The sequence below is a fragment of the Camelus bactrianus genome, chromosome 9 (assembly GCF_048773025.1).
Source record: "Camelus bactrianus isolate YW-2024 breed Bactrian camel chromosome 9, ASM4877302v1, whole genome shotgun sequence".
Classification (NCBI taxonomy): Eukaryota; Metazoa; Chordata; class Mammalia; order Artiodactyla; family Camelidae; genus Camelus; species Camelus bactrianus.
In genome coordinates this window covers 47,828,614-47,851,552 of record NC_133547.1, presented here as the reverse complement: position 1 = coordinate 47,851,552, position 22,939 = coordinate 47,828,614, and the positions used below count along the sequence as shown (strand labels likewise).

The 22,939-nt window shown below is 38.5% G+C and overlaps 1 protein-coding gene across 1 annotated transcript in view; it reads left to right on the top strand.

The window, feature by feature from the left end:
- WARS2 (tryptophanyl tRNA synthetase 2, mitochondrial) overlaps positions 1-22,628 on the top strand; it is an 85,275-nt gene extending 62,647 nt beyond the window's left edge. The window contains exons 3-6 of the mRNA XM_010968021.3: positions 296-376; positions 3,206-3,291; positions 20,053-20,171; positions 22,074-22,628. Coding sequence (XP_010966323.1) covers positions 296-376; positions 3,206-3,291; positions 20,053-20,171; positions 22,074-22,522 — 735 coding nt within the window. The 3' untranslated portion in view covers positions 22,523-22,628. The remainder of the gene's footprint in view (positions 1-295; positions 377-3,205; positions 3,292-20,052; positions 20,172-22,073) is intronic.
- Positions 22,629-22,939: the final 311 nt, after the last annotated feature.

The following is a 22,939-nucleotide window of genomic DNA, read 5'->3' as shown; positions in this document are numbered from 1 at the left end:
TGAAACCCTCTCACTGAAGATGTTAAAGCAGTGTCTGGTCAGCTGCTTGCTAAGGATGTTGTGACGAGGATTTAAATACTAGACTAGTAATTGGGTTTTATTGTTTAGTTTTGAAGATGTCTTCTTCATCTAAAATTCTGTGCATTATGAATTAGCTTCCTTCACCTGTCATTTTTTTAATTACTCAAATCTGGAATATTTTCAGCCATTTAAGATAATACTTGTCTGTTTAGTTTTACCTTCTATGCAAGAAAATATTGACCACCTTTGTTAATGTTCTGTATTATTTCTTCAGGTGTCTGAACACACACAGTTAAGTTGGATCCTTACCTGCATGGTCAGACTACCTCGATTACAACATTTACACCAGTGGAAGGTAAATGCCAGTGATCTGATTAATAAACAGAAAGAAGTTCAGTCTCCATTGCAGCTGTTTTTTCCCCTCTGTTTGTTTTTGCATTGGGCTCTGGAAATCCTGAGTTTACTGTCCTCCCTGACCCGCTACTCTCCATTGGCTAGACCAGGATCTTTAACCTTGCAGCCTCAGGGTATGAAACCGAAAGTAAAAGGGTTTTCCAAGATCCCTTCCAACTGAAAAAACTGGATAAAAATATCCAGCTTTTTAATTATTTGATTTTATCTGTGTATGGTTCACTTAGAGTGACCTTTGAGTAGACTTGGTAATAATGACTTTGAATGTACCGCATTCTAATGAACAATCACCATTTCTGGATTACTGGACTCTGGAGTTGCCTCCACTACAAGTAACTGGCAGTAAGGCAGGAATGTTTCCATTGTGGGGAGACAAGACAACATGTTTTGTTTAACATTTAACCAAGTTGAGTCCAGGCAACAGTTCAAACCCACAGAAAAATTAAGCCTGTTCTTTTTCTAAGGTCAACTGAGAAATATAAATTGGATAATTCATAGTACTTTACTTCCATATATTTTTGCAACTGGATAACTTGAGGGTAAGTAGCCTTCAGCTGTATCAACTCTAATTTCAGCATTAAGCTTCTTTCCAGCGTATATTCTGGGCCATTGATTTCCTCAAAAGCTGGTTCAGAAGCCTTCAAGTATGCTGCAGGAAGAAACAGCTTTAAAGTGGCAGTGCCCAAATAAGAGGTACTGGTGATGGGGCAGAATCATTACCTGCCAGGAGTTGGAAACAAAATTTTGTAATGTAATCTACCATAGTTTGGGTAAGACTTTCCCATTCTATCATAATATTATAACGCTAGGTTGAATGCTGAAATCCTTTTATAAGAACTGATTTAATGGGAAATGCTGCCCTTTAAAATAATTTCTGAGGGCCTCCTGATAACACATGACTAGTGAATACACTAATATTCTGGGGAATCCTTCCCACGGGTCTGTTGATTTCCTATTTGTGGGTAAAACATGGATTTCAAAGCCAGCCTTATCCTAGAGTATGTTATACTGCCTTCTGTGGTTCTTCCTTCATTAACAAATACTGGTGATGCCTTCTGCTAGTCTCACCATGCCGGGTGCTGGAGGTACAGCAGTCACCAAGAAGGATGGACGCAGCCCCTTTCATGAGGCTTGTAGTCTGTATGGGAACAGACAATTAAACAAGCCATCAAAGTGTGAAAAGTTTTAGGAGGGAAAGGCTCCAGTTCTATGGGAAGATCTAAGAACCCCTAGCTGGGTTTTGATTGGGACAGTGAGGGGCAGAACAGTGGGGTGGAAGGGTGGGGTCAGGGCTGCTGGGGTCAGGGTTATTTGGAGGATCGGTGAGATCACACAGATGGGAGGCATCTGGGGCACATAATAGGCACCCAATAAATGTTAGTGCTCCCTAAATCTCTCCCCTTCCTTTGTAGCTTCAAGATCCAGTATTCTAATATTAAAAGACTATAAATCCAATGCATTAGCACTTTTTAAAAATTGGATTCACTCATTCCCAAATTAACCTTTAATTATAATTACCCAGTGATCATTGCAAACTGGCCTTTATCATGGACACTGTAATGAGGAGAGATTCTGAAGGAACTGTATATTCAGACTTTGAAATTTCCTATAAGTGGTCTATATAGCATTAGTAGTGCTGTGAGCTAGAAACTACTTGAAGTAACCAGAAGCTTGTAACTAAATTATGGAACATTAAGATGGTTAAAGAGAGAAGCTGTTGTTTTCAGCCCCAGCCCCAGAGGGTGTGTCTGCATTTTGGTTGGGGAAGCCCGAGTGGTGAGCACACGCGCTTGGTCCTTGAAAGGGTGCAAGTTTATAAATTCAGTTGTTCGGTTCATTCAGAAATCCTTGGATTTCAGGGAAGTGATTCATATTAACTAAGCAAATAAAACTTACCTATACATCAAAATGTCCATTTATCATTTCATACATAAGAGACAATATACCTGGGTCTTAGCAGTTACCAGTCTGCACATAACAGTCCCTGCTAATAAGTAGCTCTACTCAAAAAGCCAGACTGTCTGCAGCAAGGGGGTCAGAGTCACACAGGCTCGTACTCAGCCTGCGCGGACTGTTAGTTCACAGTCAGCACCCACTGCTCACCGGCTATCAGGTATTTCCAATAACCACCTCTAGGGTTCCCACCAGCTTCCCTGTTAAGGAGCTATTCTAGTCTGTTGTTTACTGAAATCTCTTTACTCCCACTGCTTTAACACCCGAAGATCAAGACAGATCATTAGGATTGGTCTGATGACAATATCTCTTAGTTTCACTTTTTAATGACATGATTTGGGGATTTTTGTTGTTACTGTTTTTTGTTTAATGCAATTTTAAAGGAATATTATAGTTTTGTCAATAGCACAGTGTGAGACTTTTCAGGACGTTTCCACAGGCAAACAGTAGGACATTTGATGTTAGCTAATGTTAATTTATAGAAATTTAATTTCATGGTATTTTCTGACCTCCCCTGTGAAATCTGGAATTTATTTGATTCGGAGCCTAGAAGACCTTATGCTCTTACTTTAATAAAATGAAAAAGAAATAGTGACAGTGCAGGATCGTTTCCAGGGGAAGTAGGTTCACCTTATTCCCACCAAAACCTGGAGCATAAGGACAAACCAGCTGGAAGATGGCTGGAGCTGCTAAAAGGAACTGAGATAGAATGTTGTTACAGGTGGCTTCAGATCACCCTTTGCTTTAAAGGTTTCTTAATTTCACATTAGAATTAGGTTCATGTTGGATTTGTTTCCCTCCTCTCTTTTCACCCACACAGGCAAAGACTGCCACGGAGAAGCACAGCGGAACAGTGGGCCTGCTCACATACCCAGTGCTCCAGGCAGCCGACATTCTGCTGTACAAGTAAGGGGCAGGGCTCACCCTGGTCGTAGATGTGCTCGTGCTGACAAGAGAATGTTTCACCTAGCTCAAGAAGATTTGGTTCACGGGGAATGAGGGGTGTAGAAAGGATCAGGCATCTATTCCCCAGTTAATAATACCAAATGATAGAGTATGTTTCAGTGTTTAAACTAATAGTGTTAGGAGCTAACACTTAAATAGCACTGGCTATGTGTTGGAAAAAGTTGTAAGTGCTTTACATACATTAACCCATTTAATCTTCACAACCACCTTATAAAACTTATACCGTTATCATCCCCATTTTACAGATGTGGAAACTAAGGCACCGAGTGGTCAGTAACTTGCCCAAGGTCATGTGCTAGCAAGGCTTGGACCCAAGATTTGAGTCTAGAAAGTTTGGGTACAGAGTCTGTGTTCTTAACCACTATGGAAGATATCCTCCCCCAGTAATAATTACACTTCAAGGGTTTTAGCGGGGAGGGTATAACTCAGTGGTAGAGTGTATGCCTAGCATGGATGAGGTCCTGGGTTCAATCCCCTGTACCTCCATTTAAAAAAAATGTGTTTAAAAAATTATTTTTGTGTTTATTTCTCATATAATCTAGACTTTCAAGCAATGCTATCCAACAGAACTTGCTGCGACTATGGAAATGTTCTGTATCTGCATTTATTAAGACCGTAGCCACTAGCCACATGAGGCTATTGAACACTTGAAATGTTAACAGAGGAACTGAATTTTAACTTTTATTTAATTTTAATGAATTTAAATTTAAATAGCTGCCTGTGGCGAGTAGCTACTGTATTGGGACCTGCAGGTTGAGAGCAAGTCTTTCAACATGATACAAGGTACCCTCACTTTTCTTGGCCACGTAATCAATATGTCAACTACTACTGCCACTTACAGGTCTCAAAACTACAATCAGAGGATGCCAATGCCTGTCCTCTCTGCAGTGCTGGCCAGGGCTTCTGACCCCACTGCTTTCCCAGCTCTTCCCTGCTATCCCCGCATCACCCTCCTCGGGCCCCACTTGGCCTTCTAGAAGATAAAGCCTCCTCATTAGTGTGCACTCATAGCCAAGCCTCGCCACTGTGAAAGCTTCTGAGGAAAGAGAGAAACTCTGTGAGTCTTCTTACCCCTTACCCTTAAGGTCTTGACCTCATTAAAGTGATTCTTCCATGGGAAATGTAGAATTCTCTGCATGTAAATATGATAATAGCATGGAGATGACAGTATACATACCCCGTGACACGACCCCAGAGCCCTTGTGCCGTTATGATGGAAACAACCAGAGCAGCTGCTGAACTTTCCACATAATGAATTTCCATGAGTACATGCAGGCTGTCTTTAATTCTGATCCAAACTTGTATGTTGGGAGTATGTGTCTGTTTGTTGTGTTAACTTGAATGCTGGACTCTTGATAGCATTTATTATGTACAGTGAGTAACTTTTGACTTAGCCTGGGAACTCTAGAATACTTTTCTCCAGGAGTAGCAAATGAAAGTTTAATAAGGGTCTAAAGACATATATCCTAGTGAGGTAACATGTTTACTTAGAAAGATTCCATAAACAACCTTGATTTTGTCACCCGTAAAGATGAGAAAAATCCTTGTTAAAGGATTAAAACGATGTCTGTCACTTGACTATGATCGATGATGATGATGTCTTTGACGATCTCAATCTTACGTCTAATTTCGTTTTCAATGGCTACTTCTTCATAAAGCCAAAGGCTGCGATTTTTCAGCATCAGGGTTTGGAAGCACACGAGCACAGTAGATTTCTTTAACAGTTCAAGAGCTCAAGGCTGTGTAAAAGAGTAAACTTGAACAAGAATGATTGCCCTCTTGGTGAGCCATGGGGCACAGAGTGGGAAGAAACTTTAAAGGGCCTCTTCTTCAATTCCCTTGCTTTACAAATACGTCCTAGTGAGGTTAAGCAATTTGCCCAAAGCAGTGCAGTCAGACCGTGGACAGGGGAGCCTCAGAGCATGATTATGGTCTCCTGAGGCCAGTGCTCACCTTCCTGAAGGAGCCAGTTGTTCTGTTAGGAGGCAAGATCATCACATGAGCAACCAGAGCGATACATGATCGTATATGCTAAAGTGATGATGAATTTGTTTTTATCGATTGCCCAAAATACAACTGGCAGAATGATAAAATACTACAGTTTCTTTCATCTGTAAAGTGGGTTAATGGGACATAGCTCAGGGGGTTATTAAACGAATTATGTATGAATTGATATTACCTAGTATATACTTAATACAAGTACAGTACAAGCAACATCTTACAAGACTGACAATGGCAAAAATAGTTCCTTAAGATCCTCCAATCTGTCATACAGTCCACCTTTTCTCCAGCCAAGCCTGAGATTGTCAGTGTCCTCTTTCCTTACGTGAAACACTTGTTATCTCACAGGTGGCAAGTAAACACCAAGAGCTTCCTGATGGCTTCCTGTCTGCCTCGTGCTGTCCCACACCAGTGGGTTCTCACAGTTAGTTCAGGCTTCCAAGGATAAGCAGTTCTTTTTCACCTCAGTTACCCCCAGCCCAGTCCTGGTAGCAAAAAAATTCCCAAACTATAAATATTCCTTCTTTGACTCTTACTGATCTACTTGGTGGTTAGAATATTCTTAGTAAAGAATGCCATTAGATGCTTTTCTTTTCCTATTTTCCGAAAGGAGGATTTTGGTGGCAGATTTTTATCTGTCTCCATCAGGAGTCTTGCATTTTGCATATAACTTGGTAAAACAAACAGATAAAAGTCTTTTTCTATCAAACTAGGTAATTATCTATATTCAAGATGACTGTCTCCTACCCTAGCCCAGAAACTATCTACCTCTAACGCCATAATTAGACCATAGATGTGGAGCTGGTACCTGCAAGCTCCTTTTCTTAGGAGGAATGCCCTGAATTTCCCTCCTATCTAGTCTTAGGCCAGACCTCCTGGTGCCAGCCACAGATGCTCCAGCTCATAGACTCTGTTCCTTTGGGCTCTTTTCTCCTGCCATCTTCCTTTGAGGGTACCCAGGGGTGCCATGGCCACATCACATATATCCCACATTTCCTGGGCATGTGTGTCATTTGGACCACTGCAAAGCCTGCAGACAAGTACAGTAAAACCAGCTCTGTTTATGACAGCATTTATTCTGCTAACATACATTTCTCTTCTGTCTTATCATGCTTCCTTCCAAGTTTAGAGATTCCTAATTGCTCCATAATAAGTAGCAGAAGCAGAACTGAAACCCAGGTCTGGTTTTTAGCCGGCACCACTGTTTTCCCTATAACAGAGCTCAAGCACTTGGGGGTATTTTTTGTTTGGTTTTGTTTCAGATATTTCTGGATTTTGAAAAAGTTCATCTTTAGAATGTCTGTGAATATATACATTATAAGTATAAATAAATACACAAACGAAAAGTAGATAGATGGATACAAAAAAATTTACATTTTCTCCCACCAGCAAATCTATGTGAGTTCTTCACAAAATGTTGATGTGCAGGGCAAGTATAGATTTCATGTTTGCTTTTGTCAAAATCAGCATTAGAATGAGTGGTACCTGGTGGGCTGGAGAACAAACATGAGGGAAGGGAATGGAAGAGGAGCCTTCCAGATAAGTGTGTGAACGATTTATGTAATTGTTCGGGCAGAACTTGGTAAGGAACCCAGGAATGGCCAGCTGAAACCATCCTAAGCTTGAGAGTATAATAAAATAGCAAGTATTTGAAGAGAGACAAAATACCCCCAAATAACTAGTGTTTATAGTTTTTATTTTGCATCTGTGTTATTTTTCTAAATATCTAATTTCAAATAGCTTGATATATATTAAATAAATATTTCTCTCTCTCTGTATATATATAGATATATACAGAAACATGCACATAGCTTTTATTAATATGTAGCAAATACTTGTTAAATACCTATAATGCCACTAATCCAGAAAAAGGCACTATGCATGGACTTGAGGGAACGGGAAGAAGGAATTCACATGTGGTGAGCCTTGTTTGTTAGGTGTCATACTAGCTGCTACATACACGGTATCTATTCAGATTCTCACAACAGCTCTATAAGATAGTTAAGTGGCATTACTCCCATTTTACAGATAAATGAAGTTTTAGAGAGGTACCACTAAGTCTGCTCAAACAGAGATGAGAGTGCTTTTCTGGGCTAATTGGTTTCTCTTTCTCAAGAACCTGAAGAGGGAAACATGGGAAGAGGATAAGAAGGTAGTGAAAGCAAAAGCTGAAATGACATAGGAAAACGTGGAAACAGAGTCCTCAAGGAGCTATGAGCAAGCAGAGCCAAAACCAACCAAAGTGAAGAGTATGGAGAGGAAGATGCCTGGTCAGAAACTTAAGACTTGGTAATTCCAGAGAGGAGCTGAGTCGCCATAATGTTTGAGGATCAGGCCACTGCCATTGAGGACAGCTGAGATAATGGTTCCCAAAGCTGCTTTGGAGACTTCCAGTTCTTGAATTACATTTTTTCTCTGTGAGGCCAGACTGTCCTAAATTTTTATGAGATCCTGAGAGCTGCTGGCCAATCCTCATTTCAGTGCTGATGTCCACATACTTACTTGCAACTGCCAAAGCAATAATTTCTTCTTTGTCTTTCACTTGTGAGCTACTGGGCAAGTGCCTACGCTAAACCAGAACCCTACTGGAAGGTAGTCTTAGAAATGTAGCTTAAGGCTGCTAGCCCCTGAAGATCAAGGAACAGCGTAGAAGGGAGAGAACGGTGCTGAGGGGTCAACAGACAGTCCAGTACACACTCCAAAAAGCAAGAGGAAGCATTTTGTACACTTTTAAGGACAGAGTGAAATGATTCGATTTGTACTTTTAAAAAAGGGCTGATTAAAAGACAGAATGAGTTGTTGAGGGACAAGAGCAGTGGAGGCAGTCTATTAAAAGGCTCTTCCACTAATCTACTTAGACCATGATGGTGGCAGTGAAGATGAAGAGAATGGAGAAATCTTTTTTTTTTTTTTTTTTGGATTATGGTCTTCTTATATATTTTTTGTCTACTTGCACATCAAATTTGAAAAGATCTCTCATAATTTTAAGCTTTTTTTGTTTTTCTAGAAGCTTTCCCGTTGATATTTCATTATAGTTTTAGTGTATACATCTTTTTTTCCTAAAGTATAGTCAGTTACAGTGTGTCCATTTCTGGCATACAGCATAATGTCCCAGTCATGCCTATATATACATATATTCATTTTCATAATCTTTTTCGAGAATGGAGAGATTTAAGAGATGTTGGGGGTTAACATGGATAAGACTTTATAATGGATTGGATGTGTCTGAGAAAGAGCTGTCAGGGACGACCCCAGGTTTCTGACTTGTGCGACTGGATAGATGGTGTTGCCATTCACCGAGATAGGGAATACTCTTAAGAGGACCAGCCAGAAGAATTTATAACTTCAATTGGTGTTCTCTCCTCCTGGAAGACTTAACTCCCTAGAAGACAAAGTCTTGTTTATATCTCTCACAGTACTGGCACGAGGCCTTGCACATCATAGGTCTTCATAAATAATTGCTAAGTTGAGGAATCATTACAGTATACCCAACAAGCAACCAGTGGTGGTTAAGTAATCCTTTACAAAAGGAAAAACAGCACCGAACTCCTTTCCCAGTCAGGATGGTTAAAGGCAGCAGCACTGAAAATGCACAAACACAGCCAAAAAAGTAGGGGGGAAAAGTAAGAGAACAGATCTCTGTGAGCAGATATATGTAGGCAATAATTATTCATCTGGACACTAATCCTGCCAGAGGGGAGGAGTGGATCCTAAGGAAACGTAGATGTAACTAGGAACTAAGCAAAAGAAAAACGGTTTAGTCACCAAAGAAGATCAGACGCATTATTATGTGACAGAAGTTATAACAATCAGAATTATGAAAGACTTGTTTTATGTTGTGTCTAAGAAAGTGCTGTCAGGATAAGTGAAAAAGAAAAAAAAAATGGGGGGAGAGAGAAGAATATTAATATGGATATCATTATGGAGAGTATAAATTTTAAAAGAAAAGCACTAAATTATTTGAAGTGAAAGGAAGACTATGAGGAGGGAGGTTGAAAATATGAAGAGAATAAGCCCCATAAGTGAGCAGAATCAAAGACAGGCTGAATTAATGTGAAGTGTAAACTTAATGGATGAGAAGTAAGGGCCAAGATAAATTATAGGAGGTGAAAGGAGCAGCAGGAGCAGAGCGAGGAAAGGCTAGAAACAAACAAACTGAAATCAGATGAAAAAGCCAAGTGGAACAATAGGTCCAGGTGAAAAAAATTAAAATTTTTTAATCCTTTTTTTTTTTTTTTTTGAAAGCCAAACCTCACAGAATTGTAAGAAAAGAGGCAAGGCTCCGACATAAGGCAGAGACACATGCAGAGTCATTATGAAAACTAAATGTGTTTTCTGTTTAGTTTGGTTGCTTTGTGAATCTGGAACCATTTTGACATGTGGAAATATTCATTTTGATGTGCTTAAAGTGTATTGATTATGGTAATTGTTTTTTCTGTGTTGGTTGCAGTCCATTGTGATTTCCTATGGGCTACTGTAGTTGCTTTTTAACCTGCCCTGTTGGCTAATTTGGTTTAGGGGAGTCAAGCTGACCTCTGCAGGTCAGCCTCACTGTAATTACAAGATGGGAGTGCAAAGTCCAGTCAAAGAAGAGGAATTTAGAAGGATGGGACATGTGCATGTACACCTCCAAGAGGAACGTGTACAGGGTTGTGGACACTGATGGGAAACATAAAAAGGAACATTCTTGTTTTCACCACTCACTGAGCCAGTGACTTTCGGCTCCAGGCTGCATGGAAGAAAGCACTATACGTGGCCTAACAACCGTGTTGTAGAATTTCCTAGTCATTCACTGACCTTAGAAGAGAAACTACATCCTGATCCTTTGTCATGGTCTCTGGATTTTTGTCTTTTTCTTCATTATTCTCTCTGCTTTCCTTAAATTAAAAGAATCCTCAGAATTCCTATAGCATACCATTTATATTTGGGGATTACCCAATCAGATATGTGACCTGTCAGTCTGAAATATGTATTCTACCCAAATCAGGATTGCTGCCCAGATCTGTGACTGTCCCTGGGATTATATGTTGATATTTATGTTTGTGGTGTGAATCAGCTGTCAGAAAGTGAAAATGGTCCTGGTTTGAAAAAAGTCACAATGTACCTCACACCAAGGGGTCCCTAATAGTATCTTTTACCATTTTGTCCTTTATGGTGTCAGATAGTAATGAATACATATTATGTGACTAGCCAGTGCTTGCTGAGTTCTTGCTGTCGAGTACTATGCTGGTTTGCTCATTTAATCTTGGAAACAAGAGTATGAGGTAAGCACCATCGTTATCCTCACTTTAAAGAGGAAATGGAGGCTCAGAAACTGGAAGAAAGTTGGCTAGTAACTCAATAGTAGCTGGTGGAGCTGTGATTTAAACAGTCTGATCATGAGCTGATTTTATTATCATTTTTCTCCTGGTATAAACCTGTATAGACTAAAGTTACTCCCTCTTAAGATCATTTTGTTTATTGAATAAATATTTATTGAGCGCCTCCTACCTACCAGGCAGCTCTACCAGGTGTTGGAAATAGATTGAAAAACAAGACAGGCTTTCAAAAAGCCTGTTTGCTAGCAGGAGAGAAAACAACATACAATTAAACAAACAAGTGAAATAAAATAATTAGACTTGGATTAATACTATAAAGAAAATAAATAAGATACTGGGGAAAAAGAATAAGAGGGCAGAGCCAACTTTGGAGAGTATAGTTAGGGAAGGCTTCTCCGAAGAGGTGACATTTAAGCTTAGACCTGAAATAAAGGCACTATTGGGCAGGAGTTAAGGAAGGAACATTCTGGTAGAACAGAGGAGCAGTCTGTTCAGTAGATCCAGCTCCCTGCCCTAAACATTTGAATTACAGTACTTTCCCAGATACACGATTGCTTTTTCTGTCTTGATAGGATCTAGTAGTGGGAGAGTCAGTGGTCTCTTACAGTTTTGTTTCAGTGTATTGTTAGCTATTAACTATTATTAACTATTAGCTACTGTTTCCATTCTTACTAACATATTGGTGCACTTCCTCCAAACCAGTTTCTGAGGCTAACACTCTTTGTTTGCATACTTTCTTCCAGGCCCCAAACTGCAAGTGTTGCATGCATTATTATACTCACTCCTAAAGAAACCCCCTAAGTACGGACTATTATTAATCCAAAAAAAAAAAAAAAAACAGATTTAGGTTAAATAACTTGCCCAGGAGCACCAACGGATGAGTGACATAGCAGGACTCTGGCCCTAGAACTACCTGACACCAGAGCCCCTCACTCAAACCACTGTGGCCCCTCCTATATATGAATACACATTATACGTATTTTCGAAAAAATTTACATCCTGGGGTTTTTTTGGTCATATTTTTCCACATCATTATGTGTTTTCTGCCTTTTGCTATATAGATGGTGTTTTCTTTGCTTTTATCTCTTCCATCGACTTGGAAGATGTGCTTTCTGTTTTTAATTCTGATAGTGATCATCTTTAAACAAATACCTCCCACCTGAGAACAAACAGGCTATTTATTCAGAGTTTGCCAGAGCAGGAGAGCCAGCCACTGTCACTCTGTGTTCTGCAGACTCGAAGGCAGGCAGGGTCGTGGAGAGGCTTGACTAGAGGTGGGGCATCATATGTGGTTGGTTTGGGAAGCATATTTGACTCTCTCTGGTTGCACAGAGCTTGGACGCAGAATTGGGATGTTGGCAGTCATTGACCAAGTCTTGACTGTGCTGGGCCCCTTGCTGTAGAGACGTGGTTTGGCTTCCTGGGCTCGGTGCTCCAGAGATTCTGGGTGAGAGTTTTCTGGTCATGTAATGTCTGGACATTGTCCACTTGTATATGTTTCTCACTCTTCAAAATTATATTTTTGAGTCTTTTTTTAATCATTCCAAGTAAAAAATGATATGGTATCATGTAAGATGGATTATTAATCATACTTTCAGGTTCTCAGTCTATATTCACACTTCCTTTTGATTTTGTAAACTAACCTGGGATTTTTCAACAAAAATTGTTGTTATAAATGGCTTGATTTTAGATTATTTTCTATTTCGAATTGTTACCAAAACTTAGACGTAATGTTTTTATTCTTTACAGCCAATCTTTATACCTTGGCATCTCCGTTTCCAAGTTCTTGAGTCCATAGATTTGAATCAAAAATTTTTCTAGTCCTTTACATGCCTGAGAATTTCTTTCTGTTCAGCTTGCCTCATCTGTAAAATGGGATGAAGTACAATAATAATACATTAAAAATTCTTAGTAAAGTGTACAGCATATAGGAAGTATTCAATAGCTATTAGCTACTTTATTATCATCATAATAATGATCATTATAGTTCACATCTAAAAGACAGCATGGCTAGATTTTTAATACTTTTTTCTCACAATCCCATAAACATTGTTCCATTTTGTGTTATTAACCTGATTTCTCTTATTTTTGTCGTTATTTTTTGACTGTGATGTATAGGATTTTTTCCATTAACTTTGTGATTTACAAATTTTTCTGGGTTGTGTTTTGTTGTGAGTCTCTAGGGTTTTTTTCCCTGAAACCTGCCTAGTTCCTTGAAAATGCATACTCAGTTTTGTCTACCTGTTATTTGCCTGTCATACTTCTTTCTTTTTCCTCTTGCTCTGAGGTCCTACAGAGCTTCATGTTTCTCTTCCAAGTTCACTGATATGACCTGTCCTTAGGATTCTGCACCTACTGCTCCTGATTCTTCTATTGTGTGTTTGATTTTCTTTAATTCATCATTTCACTTTCTCTTCATTTTATTATTTTCTATCACCACCTGTTTTTCTCCTTTTCTGATTTCTTGCTCATACCTTATAATAGCCATGGCTTTTTGAATCCTATTGAGGTTACCAAGTAATTTTCTTTAAGAAACAAAATAGAACAGGGGGAAGGTATAGTTCAGTGGTAGAGTATGTGCTCAGCATGCATGAGTTCCTGGGTTCAATTCCCAGCACCTCCATTAAAAACACAAAAACAAAACAACTATAAAATTAACTTTCAAATGTTTGACCTTCCTCAGGATCTACAGGGTAAAATTCCCTTTCCTTTGTTCCACGATATTTTTCATAGGCTCTGTTTTGGGGTCTTTTACTTGTTTGTTTGATTGATTGATTGATTGATTTTTTATGTAGCGGGCTTTTTTTTTTAACATTTTTTATTGATTTATAATCATTTTACAATGTTGTGTCAAATTCCAGTGTAGAGCACAATTTTTCAGTTATACATGAACATATATATATTCATTGTCACATTTTTTTCTCTGTGAACTACCATAAGATCTTGTATATATTTCCCTGTGCTATACAGTATAATCTTGTTTATCTATTCTACAATTTTGAAATCCCAGTCTACCTCTTCCCACCCCCTGCCTCCTTGGCAACCACAAGTTTGTATTCTATGTCTGTGAGTCTATTTCTGTTTTGTATTTATGCCTTGTTTGTTTGTTTTTTAGATTCCACATATGAGCGATCTCATATGGTATTTTTCTTTCTCTTTCTGGCTTACTTCACTTAGAATGACATTCTCCAGGAGCATCCATGTTGCTGCAAATGGCATTATGTTGTCGGTTTTTATGGCTGAATAGTATTCCATTGTATAAATATACCACATCTTCTTTATCCAGTCATCTGTTGATGGACATTTAGGCTGTTTCCATGTTTTGGCTATTGTAAATAGTGCTGCTATGAACATTGGGATCCAGGTGTCATCCTGAAGTAGGGTTCCTTCTGGATATATGCCCAGGAGCGGGATTCCTGGGTCATATGGTAAGTCTATTCCTAGTCTTTTGAGGAAACTCCATACTGTTTTCCACAGTGGCTGCACCAAACTGCATTCCCACCAGCAGTGAAGGAGAGTTCCCTTTTCTCCACAGCCTCTCCAGCATTTGTCATTTGTGGATTTTTGAATGATGGCCATTCTAACTGGTGTGAGGTGATACCTTATTGTAGTTTTGATCTGCATTTCTCTGATAATTAGTGATATTGAGCATTTTTTCATGTGTCTATTGATCATTTGTATGTTTTCCTTGGAGAATTGCTTGTTTAGGTCTTCTGCCCATTTTTGGATTGGGTTGTTTATTTTTTTCTTATTGAGTCGTATGAGCTGCTTATATATTCTGGAGATCAAGCCTTTGTTGGTTTCATTTGCAAAAATTTTTTCCCATTCCATAGGTTGTCTATTTGTTTTACTTACAGTTTCCTTATGTATTCGGCTTTTAAAATCCATATCAGAACAAGAAAACTATATTCAAATAGTGCCTGTCAGTAGACAAAATCTATGAAAGGCCCTCATGTCCACTGTCTGCGTACCTGGATGCTCACTGAAGTCCCTGCTCAGAATCCAACAGGAGGACAGAATAGTGTGCTGTGCTCCTAACCCAGGTGCTTGTGTTGCTCAACTTCGTTAGTATTTCTGGTCTGAGATAGATTTCCTCCTACTGCCTGCCTAGCTCTTGCATTCTCTGAGCAGATGTATCATGTGAAAAAGAACAGCCTCACCAGGATACTCTGCTTCCAGGTCTCATCCTGCCTCAGTCTCTCACCTTAAGCACTTTACTTTTTCATTCATTCATTCAACAGGTATTCCTTGAGTGGAGCCCATCCCCAGTCAGAAAACATTCTGTGTCCTGGGGTACAGTAATGGACAAGGCAAACAAGTCTGTACTGTCATAGAATTCCATTCTCATTCTTATGAGGAAGCAGTGTACCGTGACCACTTCCTGCTGCCTCCACTGCTTGTAATGTTTCCTGAGAGCAGAATGTAGAAAGAGTCAGGCTGATGAAGAGAAAGGGATCCATATCAGAATATGAGTCTAGCTGTGACAGAGGGATGTCTGTCCTCATCTCCCGTTGGGATAGGTTTCCAACAATGGGGCATTTGCTCTGACTTTGAAGGAAGCTCAGTCAGTTGCTCTTTTCAGTTCAATTCTGTTGATTTCACAGTTAATGAAAAGTCTTCTCAAATTCTGTTTTAGGTTTGACTCCTTTTTTTTAACACCTTTATCATGGTATGATTCCTGTACAGTAAACTACACATAGTTCGGATGTACAATTTGATGAATTTTGGTAGACGCATATACCAATGAAACCACCACCACAATCAAGATAGCTAACATTTCCATCACTCCCCAAGAGGTGCAAATTTCAAATTCCCAATTTATCCCTTCCCACCCCCTTAAGACTCCTAGTTATATGTTTGACTCTTGATGCTAATTTTCAGTTATTTTTTTTCCTCTGTCCTCCAGAGTATTTTAGTAAGAAATTGAGACAGGTTATCTTGGACTACAATGCTGACATCATTTCAAAACTGGAATGTTGATTCTTTAGTGTTGAGTTTGGAAGTAAACATGGGATATGTAATACCAATGTCCAGTCCTAACCCTTCAGAGAGATGGCAGAGCTAGGGACAGAGCCCTAAAATCATCAGAAGAGAAGGGACTTGTGGATCCTCAGGTGAAAGTTAATAAGCTCTCCAATGATGGGAGAGAACTACAGAGCCATGACCATGTTTTTAGAAATGTCAACATCTAGGGGACAAAAGGAGACTAAGCCAACACATTGCCCTCTGTTGATTTGATTTTCTTTTTACTCTCCTGAGAAAATTTATATATAAATGAATAAATATTCATTAGGGCTTGGTTATCCACTTTGCTAAATATGCATGATGACCCTGGACTTTTTTTTTCCGCTTCATAAACTGTCCCTCTTTTCAGCCAAGCTAGAGAGAAGTTGGAATCAGAGTTAGGTAATGAGTGAACCTCTAGTTATTTGAGATATATGTCTTGAGCAGTTTTCTGAAATACAGTCTACCATTTCAGAATTCTCTTTCCTACATAGCTACCATTATTTTAAGGCTTAGCAAATTCCAGGCACTGTGGTAAGCACTTTACATGCATTATCTCATTTAATCTCCACAACAATAGTATGGGGTAAATATTAATACTCCCATTTTATAGTAAGAAAGTTTTCTATGATAGAAATTCTATGATTTACCCAAAGTCACATACACAAAAAATGAGAGTAGCAAATGCATAGGTATTTGAGAGGCTATATGAAAACACAGCTAATGTTCAGGGATTTTTTTTTCAATAAATAAAATATATTGCTTCTGTGCAAAAGATGTCAAAGAGTTGCTTTGACACCTACTGCTTATTCTAACATTCAAGACATTTATCAACGTTTCCTTTGGAGATATATTCAGAATTATTTTGTGATATAAATATTAGTTTCATTAACTGACAATCATGCCTTGTTTTTGGCTGGAAAGTATTGAACACTTATTCAGCATATTTATCTCCACAGGACTTTTGGGTTATTATAAAAAAATAATTTTTTTCACTTGAATCAAAATTTCTCCCTATGTAAATATTCAAAAGAATCTGCTGCAAAATAATGTACATTCCTTATAGTTCTGCAACTATAGTAAGAAACACTTTTATGCATCTATTAAAATTCTGTTAATGAAGAACACATAGAATCATGGGAACTACCTATTATGCTAACATAAAAGATAGTATGCGTATTACAACTGCAGTTATGTAAAAATATGCATCCATAGAGACAAAAACAAAGACTAGAGTAATTTCCAGAAATTAAGAATGATTGCAAAATTATGAGGAATATTTCAGAATTTTTCAAAATCTTCTCAAGTCTAGTTACTGTAGTAAAGTAGCTAGTCTTTTTTTTTAAATTGATTAACATATGCTATTATGTTAGTTTCAGGTATACAACATAGTGATTTAATGTCTACATAAATCTCGAAATGATCACCGTGGAAAGTCTAGTTACTGTCACCATACAAAGTTAATACAGTATTATTGACTATATTTCCTATGGTGTACATTACATCTCCATGACTTAATCACTTTATAACTAGTAGTTTGTACCTCTCTATCCTACCCCTATCCATTTTGCCCACCCTCCAACTCCCATCCCCTCTAGGAACTACCAGTCTGTTCTCTGTATTGTGAGTCTTGTTTTATTTTGTTTTGTTTGTTCATTTGTTTTGTTTTTCGGGTTCCACATATAAGTGAAAACATACAGCATTTGTCTTTCTTTGCCTGACTTACTTCACTAAGCATAATACCTTCCAGTTTCATCCATGTTGTTGCAAATGGCAGGATTTCATTCTTTTTTTTATGGCTGAGTAATATTTTATTATGGTGTGTGTATACACACACACACACACCCCACAGCTGCTTTATCCATTCATCTGTTAATGGGCATTTAGGTTGCTTCCATATTGTGGCTATTGTAAATAATGAACATAGGGGTGACTAAATCTTTTCAAATTCATGTTTTTATTTTCTTTGGATAAATAACCAGAAGTGGAATTGATGATTCTTATGGTAGTTCTATTTTTAATTTTTTGAAGAACCTTCATACTGTTCTCCATAGTGGCTGCACGAATTTATATTCCCACCAGCAGTGCACAGGGGTCCCCTTTTCTCTGCATCATCACCAACACCTGTTATTTCTTTGTCTTTTTGATTATAGCTATTCTGAAGGGTATAAGGTGATATCTCATTGTGGTTTTGATTTGCATTTCCCTGATAATTAGTGATGTGAAACATCTTTTCATGAGTCTATTGGCCATCTGTGTGTCTTCTTTGGAAAAATGTCTATTCAGGTCCTCTGTCCACTTTTTCATCAGATTTTTTTTTACATTGAGTTGTATGAATTCTTTGTATATTTTGGATATTAACCCCTTACTTGGTATATCATTTGCAAACATCTCCTATTTGGTAGTTTGCCTTTTCGTTTTGCTGATGGTTTCCTTCACTGTACCTGTTTAGTTTGATGTGGTCCCATTTGTTTAATTTTGCTTTTTTATTGTCCTTGTCTGTGGAGTCAGATCCAAAAAAATCCTTAAGACTGGTATCAAAGAGATTACTCCCTATGTTTTCTTCTAGGAATTTTATGGTTTCAGCTTTTACATTCAAGTGTTTTATCCTTTTGAGTTATTTTTTGAATATAGTATAAGATACTGGTCCAGTTTGATTCTTTTGCATGTAGCTGTCCATTTTTCTTAGCACCATTTATTGAAAAGTGTCTTTCCCCCACTGTCTATTCTTGCCTCCTTTGTCATAGATTGACAATACCTGCATTTATTTATTTCTAGGCTCTCTATTCTGTTCCATTGATCTATGTGTCTGTTTTTGTACCAGTACCATACTGTTTTGATTACTGTGTAGTTTGAAAATCAAGGCTAAAGTAGCTAGTATATATCAAATCAAGTCAGACAGAGTATACTTTGAAATCAAGGCTAAAGTAGCTAGTCTTTATGGGTAATCAAAGCTGCCTTCACTTCCTTATGCTCTGAACAACTATGTTAAATAAACCAGTAGCTGTGGACAGTCATTCGCAAGGAAAATAGTATCTCTGACAGTTTTTCAAGGACGACTAATTAACCATGGGGCTAGGAGATACTCTCTATAACGAAGTACCGTAGTTTTCTAGCAGTTTTTCTTTCCTGGGGTTGTTTTTAAAAGTTGTTATTGTTCCACTCGTATGTACAATTATCATTTAAATATTCAAGTTGACTTTAAGGCTGCTGCTCTCATGGGAAGAATGTTAAGCATTCTTGATCAAGAAACTACAGCATTTTATTAACTGTATTATCAAATGTAAATTCCTAGCCAGACATTAAAGACTTAAAACTACGTGTCTCCTTCCCCAGTAATATTTTAGTATAATTTTCCCCCTCAAGACTTCTCTATAGTGATTAATTCTTCCCTTGTTTGATGTACCTCCTCATGATCCAACACTGCAAACTTTATATATGGGATTAAAATAATTAAAGTCCCTATATTTTGATAATTTTTGTTTCACATCTTCATTTTTTGATAAAATAAAATATTGCAGATAAAACTCAGGTCCTTTGTTCCTTTCCCCAGACCCATTCTCTTTCCTTCTTTAGAGGCAGCTATGATCATGCATTTGTGGAGGAATCTCCAATATGTTTTTGTACTTTTATATATGGACCTATAAACAATATATAATGTTATCGTATATACTTTTAAGATTTACAAGTGAGCAGCTACATGCAAAAGACATGTAGAGAAGACTCTACATGTCTTCTATGACTTGCTTTTTTTCATTCAACATTGTTTTGAGATCCATCTACATTGTACTAATAGATTTTGTTTATTTATTTTAAGTTCCCTGGAGCATATTAATGGTCTCGTGATTGCAGTTTACTTGAAAACAAAGGAGCATATTCCAAAAAGATCTTAGGTTACCCCCTGTGTGACAAGGAGGGAAAACTCTTGCCCAAAGAGCTTTCTGCCATCTTTGATTTGGAGAGTCGGGTGGAGTGTCTTTCAAGTGTAAACACCACCTCTGAAGTAAAAAGCATCTGGTCAAGGCTAGGATAATATGTGCCGACTGGGTGAGGGAATGGGGAGTAGTTTAAAATACAATTATGCTTAGAGCATATGCTGTTTAAGATACCATTCCTCCCTCCCAGCAAGAGCCTGTCACACTGGTGTTGATGGCTGTGTTCTTCTGCTATGGAAGAAACAGAACTAGAGTAGACAAACGTCTCTTTGGCATTTGTCTGATACACAGATAAAGACTTGGGTCTCAACATTCCCTCTGTAGCTGGTGAACATTTGTTGAACACCAACAGTGAAATAGGCACAGGAATTGCAGCTGCTTGCAATATCATTTCAGTGTAAGCAGGAGCCTTGCTGAGTTTTCCTGCCTGTCTTTTATTAAAGGTCCACACATGTTCCTGTTGGAGAGGACCAAGTCCAGCACATGGAGCTGGTTCAGGATCTAGCGCACGGGTTTAACAAGAAGTTTGGGGAGTTCTTCCCGGTGCCCAAGTCCATTCTGAGTAAGTAACAAATGTGAAATTGTTAAATCAGGGTGCATTTGAAGAGAGGATTGATTGGATGACGGACCAAGGCTTGGAACTTTCTTGGGACTAAACTTGGCTTTGTCATGGATAGGCTTCAGGATTTGTAATGAGAATTCTATCCTTTCCTGTAATGTAATGTAGGACTCTTCAGATTATTGAAAAAAAATAACGAAGAAAGTTTGAAAAATATGGGAGAGACTAGAAACTAAAAATAATCATTTTTGTTATAAAATATTACATTATATATATAAAAACACATCTCATTTAGTAGAGCAGGTATTTTTCCCTATTCTGTGGTTGAGGAAAGAAATTAAGGCTTGGCAAGGCTGACTCTGTGTCCAAGTCATGTATCTAGTTGGTGGCAAAACCTGGGCCCTACATTGAGGCCTCTGGTTCCAAAGCCAGTTGACCTTGTGTTCCCTATTCACAAAGTCAAAAGTGTAAGAACTGCTGGATCATAATCTAGATATAACAAGAGGGCATTCATAATCCTCGCATTCTGCCTTCTTAAATGCACGACCCAGACGGAATGTGCAACCTACCTACTGAATCCAAAACCTCGCCTGCAGCTTGCAAGGCTGTGCTGCGCTGGAATCTTCTCGAGGGAAGAAGCTGTAAATCTCTATCAGCATTTTGGTAGCAATGTAAACTTGTGGCAAGGGCAGAAATCACTGAATCTAAGCTCTGTCCATCGTTATTAAGCTGACAGCATTTTAGAGAGTGTAACTCATGCCTAGTATCAATTTAGAAGCATAAGGCGGCTGTAAATTTCTAAGTTATTCCGACAGTTCACACAAAGCCCATGCATTGAAATCACCTTCTTTTAGCAATAAGGACTATTTTAATGCTTTGACCAATTATTATTTTACCTATTTTAACTTTATATGTTTCTGTAAAAGCCATAAATTGGGCAGTTATTAATACATTGGTTTATGAAGCACGCCTTAACATCTTGATTCTATCAGAGCAATAAACAAGTCACTTGTTTCATTCTCACACGTGTACATGTGTGTGTTAGCAATTGCTTACATAATCATGGGTAAAGAAATGGAAAGATGCCACAGGTTGTGTAAACCAGCACAAGGGCAGGAGGGGCAGTGGTTGTTGGCAGGGGTGATTAACCAGTAGGGAAGACCAGAGGGGAAAGAAATAGACAATATTTGTTAACAGGTATTCACAGCAAAAACAGTATGATTGATACAATTTCATTTGTGTAAGATTGTACATTTTTATGTATATATGTACATTAAAAGATGCATCAGAGGGAGGGAGGAATGAATAGATGGAGCATAAGGGATTTTTAGGGCAATGAAATTATTCTGCACAATACTATAGTGGTGGCTACACGTCATTATGCATTTGTCAAAACGCATAGAATGCACAACATCAAGAGTGAACCCTAATGTAAACTATGGACTTTGGTTGATAATAATGTGTCCTGCCATATTGGTTCATTGATTGTACCAAATATGCCACACTGATGAGGGATGTTGAGGGTAGGGGAGAATATATGTGTGAGTGGGGAGGGCTGTGTGCAAACTCTCTGTATTTTCTACTCAATTCTGCTGTGAACCTGAAACTACTCTTAAAAAATAGTCCATTAATAAAAAAAAGATGCATGAAAATATCAACAAAATACTGACAGAATTAACTAACATTTCCAACATCTTCACTTTCATGCTTATATAAATTGCTTGATTTTTTTTATAATGAGCATTTGATATTAATTGGGTAAAAATAATAAAGTTACTTGGTGTTCTTGGCACTTAAGATCTAGACACTGACATTCCTATTGGTGTTTTTTTTGTTTTGTTTTTGTCTTTATTTTTTTGGTCTGGGTTTTGTCTTTCGTGCCTCTGTGTTGGTGTTTCCACCTAGCATCGATGAAGAAGGTGAAATCCCTGCGTGATCCTTCTGCCAAAATGTCGAAATCAGACCCCGATAAACTGGCCACTGTCCGAATAACAGACAGCCCTGAGGAGATAGTGCAGAAGTTCCGCAAGGCTGTGACGGACTTCACCTCGGAGGTCACCTATGACCCGGCCCAGCGAGGGGGCGTCTCCAACCTGGTCGCCATCCACGCGGCAGTGACCGGACTCCCAGTGGAGGATGTGGTCCGCCGCAGTGCTGGCTTCGACACTGCTCGCTACAAGCTGGTGGTGGCAGATGCTGTGATCGAGAAATTTGCTCCCATTAAGAGTGAAATTGAAAAACTGAAGATGGACAAGGGCTACTTAGACAAGGTTTTACGAGATGGGTCGGCGAAAGCCAAAGAATTAGCATATCCCGTGTGCCAGGAGGTGAAGAAATTGGTGGGGTTTCTATAGGAAGTTTCAACTAATCACAAAAAGGCTTTTATATCTTGCCGTCTGCTCACTCCAATAAAGGCAGCTTTCCTTGCCAGGGAACAATTAAAGTTTGGGGAACGCTTTATTTGGGACACCTGATTATTGGCTTCATTTGATGAATAATGATTTGTAGCCTTCAAATAGAGCAGTGTTCTAAATCACATCAGCAACATTCTGTGGCAAAAACAAATCAAACAAACAAAACCCACAGAAGAAGGCATAGCTATCTGAATCCTCAGTTATTTGAGACACACTCTTTGGCCTTAATTTATTCACACAAATGTGATTGAGGTGAGTAGTAATTTGGCAAACAGGGGTATTATTGTGTCTGTCTGGAGTACTTATTGTCACAGGTGCTCACTTACCTATCCCAACCCTTTAAAAAGTAATATAATA